This window comes from Anas platyrhynchos, chromosome 30 (assembly GCF_047663525.1).
Source record: "Anas platyrhynchos isolate ZD024472 breed Pekin duck chromosome 30, IASCAAS_PekinDuck_T2T, whole genome shotgun sequence".
In the NCBI taxonomy this organism is placed as follows: domain Eukaryota; kingdom Metazoa; phylum Chordata; class Aves; order Anseriformes; family Anatidae; genus Anas; species Anas platyrhynchos.
The window spans coordinates 3939970-3945247 of record NC_092616.1 but is presented as its reverse complement, the minus strand read 5'-3'; the positions used below and the strand labels follow the sequence as shown (position 1 = coordinate 3945247).

General features: G+C 47.9%; 1 protein-coding gene across 1 annotated transcript; it reads left to right on the top strand.

The window, feature by feature from the left end:
* Positions 1–477: 477 nt before the first annotated feature.
* Positions 478–1245, top strand: LOC139999837 (olfactory receptor 14J1-like). The gene has a single exon (XM_072029462.1). The coding sequence runs from the start codon at positions 478–480 to the stop codon at positions 1243–1245; it is 768 nt and encodes a 255-aa protein (XP_071885563.1).
* Positions 1246–5278: the final 4033 nt, after the last annotated feature.

The window sequence follows — 5278 nt, the reverse complement described above, 5'->3', positions numbered from 1 at the left end:
TTCCAGGGAATTCCTCTAGTCCAGAGGACTGGATTCCATTCATTGGGCTGCTAAATGTGGGCAACTGGACTGAGCCCGTGAGGAATCTGGCTGAGACCAGGACATATGGACAGACTGTCCTTACTGCACTAAGGGTAGTCATTTTGCTAGCTGGGACTCACAAGATCTTACCTGGAATACAAACGCCAGGATTTTCTACTGTTCCTGAGTGTGACACAGGCAACTGGAACAAACTACACCATGCACTCTATTCTGCAGTCAAGGGTTTTGAGAGTGGTATTGCTGGGAAGTCCACATACATCAAAGAGAGATTTATTCAGACATCACTTCTGGTTTGTTTTCACATTGAGCTGCAGGACAGGCCTGATTTCTGCAGAGCCCACAGCAGAGTCCCCTGCTCTCATCTACCTGGCTGCCCTCCTGGGCAACGGCCTCATCCTCACTGCCGTAGCCTGCGACCACCGCCTCCACACCCCCATGTACTTCTTCCTCCTCAACCTCGCTCTCCTCGACCTGGGCTGCATCTCCACCACTGTCCCCAAAGCCATGGCCAATTCTCTCTGGGATGCTAGGGCCATTTCCTACATAGGATGTGCTGCACAGGTCTTTTTCTTCTTCTTTTTGTTTTCAGTAGAATATTGTCTTCTCACCATCATGTCCTATGACCGCTACGTTGCCATCTGTAAGCCACTGCACTATGGGACCCTCCTGGGCAGCAGAGCTTGTGCCCAGATGTCAGCAGCTGCCTGGGGCAGTGGGGTTCTCTGTGCTCTGCTGCACACTGCCAATACATTTTCACTGCCATTCTGCAGAGGCCGTGTTATTGACCAATTTTTCTGTGAAGTTCCCCAGATCCTAAAGCTCTCTTGCTCTGATTCCCATCTCAGGGAAATTAGGCTTCTCACATTTAGTGTTTTTGTGTTTTTGGGGTGTTTTGTTTACATTGTGCTGTCCTACGTGCAGATCTTCAGGGCCGTGCTGAGGATGCCCTCTGAGCGGGGCCGACACAAAGCTTTTTCCACGTGCCTCCCTCACCTGTTCGTGGTCTCCCTGTTTATCAGCACTGGCATTTTTTCCTACCTGAAGCCCGCCTCTATCTCCTCCCCATCCCTGAACCTGGCAGCGGCAGTTCTATACTCGGTGCTGCCTCAAGTATTGAACCCCCTCATCTACAGCATGAGGAACCAGGAGCTCAAGGAAGCCATTAGGAAAGTGATGTCATGGATGTTTTCCAGGATGTGCTGAGGAATTTGATTGGACCTTTCAGCAGATATAGGCTTCTTTTCTTTATCTTGATCAGCACACTACAATCATCTGAAATGATGGAACACTTCTAATGTAATGCTTACTTTCTCTCTCTCTCTTTTTTTTTTTTTCTTTTTTTTTCTTTTTTTCCCATGACATTAGAATATTATTTTTTTAAGGATGTGTATTGCAGGAGTAGAAAAAGTACTCATCTTCTCCCATACTTTCATTGCCAGGAGTCTGTCTCTTATGGACTTCACTTAATCTCCACAGTCCTTCAGGTATTTCCACCTGGCCTGAACTTTTGGGTAGACCTGTGCGGTGTCAAGAGTTGGACTTGATGAACCTTAAGGGTCCCTTCCAACTCAGGATATTCTATGATTCTATAACAGACCATATTGGATGCCACCTTTCCAGCAGACTATCTGGACACACGCACTCTCCATTCTTCTCCAGATTCCCCTGCCCTTACTCTTTGATCATACAAATACATCTCACCTACCCAGTTGGTTTTCGGATCCTGAGGGAGCTTCAAGTTTGCCTGTATTCCAGTTTTCTATCTCATCATCCTTACAGCCAACTCCGTAATTGTGTTTCTATACATCATTTCCTACCTATCTCAAACATTCCCACATGGGAAGTCCCATATGGCTGCTGAGAGAAGTGCTGGACACGGGGAGGGGAGGAGCAAGGTTATCCATACAGTCTAGGACTTCAAGGGACTGCTTTTCCTACACATACAGAGCTCCTTAGGAGAAACTTTGGACCAATGTCAACTAGAGAATGATGCTATCACTTCTTCTCAAAACTCTAAACTAATGGAAACTACTCTTAAATAAAGAAACTGCTTTCTGTAAAGTTGTCACTGAAACTTCCTCTTTACCAGCAGCTTTGATACCTCACTAATGAACAGGACAAGTCTAGAAGACTGGATGAAAATGGCTGAATAATTGTAATGATCCCCATGGTGCATTTGGTGCTGAGTCCATGAACCTCAGGCAGTGAGAGAATGCAAGAGAAGTTAAAGTCAGAAGGAGACTTCAAAGTGTCCTGGAGTTTAATGGTCTCCAGGGAGGGTCATTACTGAGAAACCTCCCCATGGACTTATTAGAGCACACAATTGGAGGCCATGATTACAGACAGACCAAGGCACTGTGCAGGAGACTGATACTGAGTAAAGATGAGGCCCTGTGAAGCTTGAGGTCCAAGCTTTAGTCACCCAACTTGCTTCTCCCCTTTGCTCTCATCCAAGCATTTCGTTACTTTCTCTGATTTCCCCCCACCCTTCCTGACTGTTCCTTGAAACACAATGGCATTGGCTGACCACAGACTCTTTCTGGGTGACCTCTGGCCCTAACCCATCAGCCTTCTTTTGCACTGTGAACTGATCAGACAGAAGAAACTTCACCAGGATCTTCCAGGTCTTCCGTGCCCTTCCAGCTTCTTAGGTAGTTGTGACCAATCAGTGTTCCTGTTGTTGTCCCACCATGTGCTCAGGCAGAAGGAATTTTAAAGCCCACACCCAAGGCGTCTTCCTACATGGGGCCTATCAGGCTCTGTTCTAGTGAGATTCCAGGGGCTGAAGCTGATTAGTTCAGTTTAGCAAGGACCAGACAGTATTTATATATATATATATATATATATATAAAGTAAGCAAGCTTTATTACAAGCTATTTACACACATACCAACCCCAGGGCAATGACAATGGTACCGATGACTGTGAAGCTTTTCCCTATCATTGATGGCCTAGAGGAAGGAGTCAGTAGTCACACTGCTTAAACAGGCATCCCCACTGAGGCAACGTTGTCCTTGATAGCGTGTCTCATCTCTCTCCTCTGGAAGAGTCCCAGTTTTATCCCCTCCTACCTGGCAGCTGTTCTGACATATGGGGCCAACACATGTCACAAGGGCCACCAGGCTCCTCCTTGGTGTTGTATAAGCATGTCTACAAATGCTCATGTGCACCATTTGAGTTGGGGTTGAACTGGCTCTGTGAAGGTTGTTTCTTCATCCATCAGCATCTTCTGCTGCCCTCTGGCCAGCGTTTCCAGCTGTAAGTGTCCGGGGTACAAGCCAAGCCACAAAGTTTCACCAACCTTGCCACTGTCTCACCAGCATTGCCTCAGAGCTTGGTTAGATCCTTGTTTTCCCCCGCTTATGTGCTCAGCAACTTAAACCCCTCCCTACAAGGACGAGCTGTTCCACAATGCACCAAACAACACAATCGCGGTCATAAGATCACTATGCCTTTACACAGGATTGTAAAGAGGCCACAAGGCTGCAATGTCATGAGCACAGCATGTCTCCTCATGAGCATCAGTAGCAGAGACAGTTACTATAGCCAAGGGGACAAAGACCTTAGTTTGGCTGGGGACTTCCAGTCTTGCCAGTAATCTTGGTCTTCTCCACATGCCTGCTGCTGGCCTTCCAGCTTCTCAGGTAGACGTGACCAAGTTGAGTGCCTGTTCCTGTCCCATCACGTACTCAGGCAGAAGGAAAACCCCCATGAAAACTCACACCCAAGGCCTCTTCCTGCATGGAGCCTATCAGGCTCTCAGACAGAGGGCATCTCACAATCAGTGTGCCAAGCAGGTGCCTTCTGCTGCCTTATCAGGGATACTGGCAGGTGTGAGCTGAAAAGCACAGATGTTAGCCAGGAGGCAAGGGCTGACACATCAGCTGCTTCAGGAAGCAGTCACCTCACAGGCCTTGTCCCCAGCCATGTTACGGCTGCTGGCCTGTCACCTCCAGAGACAGAGGTGACCAGACACTTCCAGCGGATTTTAAGTTTCTGAGGCACAACAGACCTCCTTATAACATACCCACCCAACACTCTCCTTGTGGGCCAGCCCCTGATGAGATAAAAAAGTAAGCTTCTTACATGAAATTTATCAAGTAAATTTTCTGCCACTGCTAGAAACATTCTTCATAGGATCTACTGAGTTCACAGTGACACATGATGTACCTCTACCCTGCCTTTTTCTTTTTCTCTTGTTCTTTCTCTTCGTGTTATGTCTTCAGAGAGCTCTCCAATGGAAAGAATCTTTGAATTGCAAAACAACTCATATTAGAGGAGACCCCTGAATGACATCTTCTTGGACTGTCCTGCTCAAAGCAAACTAAATAGACAGGGTTTCTCAAGGGCTCCTCTGGGCTTGGCACAAATCAGAAAGGATCTGAAAGCATGCTCCATCCTGTAATTCCGAGATTTAATAACAACATTCAATAGTGTTGGCACAAGTGCTGATCACTGAGTCACTGAGGGATGCTGCTAGGAATTGCCTGATAGGGGAACTTTGCACAACGGATGGCACTTGGGCCTGATTGTCCAGCCAAATTTCCACACACAGCCTCATCCATTAGTTATTACGTCCACATAGCACCATTCTCACTACAACAAGTCTCTGGGAGACAACATCAAGAGACTTGCTAAAGTGCCGGTATACAGCGTCCCTTTCCTTCCCCTCCCCTATGGGTCCAGCAATCCTGGTTTGGTCCTTCAAGTGCCTAGAGGTGGCTGTGGAAAAGCTTGCCCCATCACCTTCCCAGGGACTGAGGTGAGGCTCACCAGCCTTACTTCTTTCCACCCTCTTTTCTCCTCTTCTGGAAGACAGGTTTGATGTCATTCCAAGTCTCCAGAAAGCTCTCTGGTCCCTCTGGCACATCTGCTGACACAGTCCACAAAGGCAGGGGAAGGTGATGCAGGAGACAGGCCAGAACACACAAGTCTTTGCCTTGCACACCCAAAGGCAGGGCATTGCAGTGGTCGTGGTGTCCCGCTGGCTCCTGCTGCCTCTCCCAGATGCTGGGAGGCACCTCAGCCCTGCAGTGCATTGCCCTGCTCTGCACTCATCTGAGATACTGTATGGCATGAGGAATGGACACAGGCTGAAGGCATTTGTGCTCACTCAGGTTTGCCTCAGTACATGAACAAAATGTACACACTGAAGCCTCATCTATACAGGGCACACATACAGACTTCTGACTTAGCCATTCAGTGTCCTTCTGGGGGGGAACAAACCACCTCTCTGA

What these genes read in the sequence shown, in the direction of transcription:
- LOC139999837 (XM_072029462.1), top strand. Translation starts at nt 478, where the DNA reads ATGTACTTCTTCCTCCTCAACCTCGCTCTCCTCGACCTGGGCTGCATC.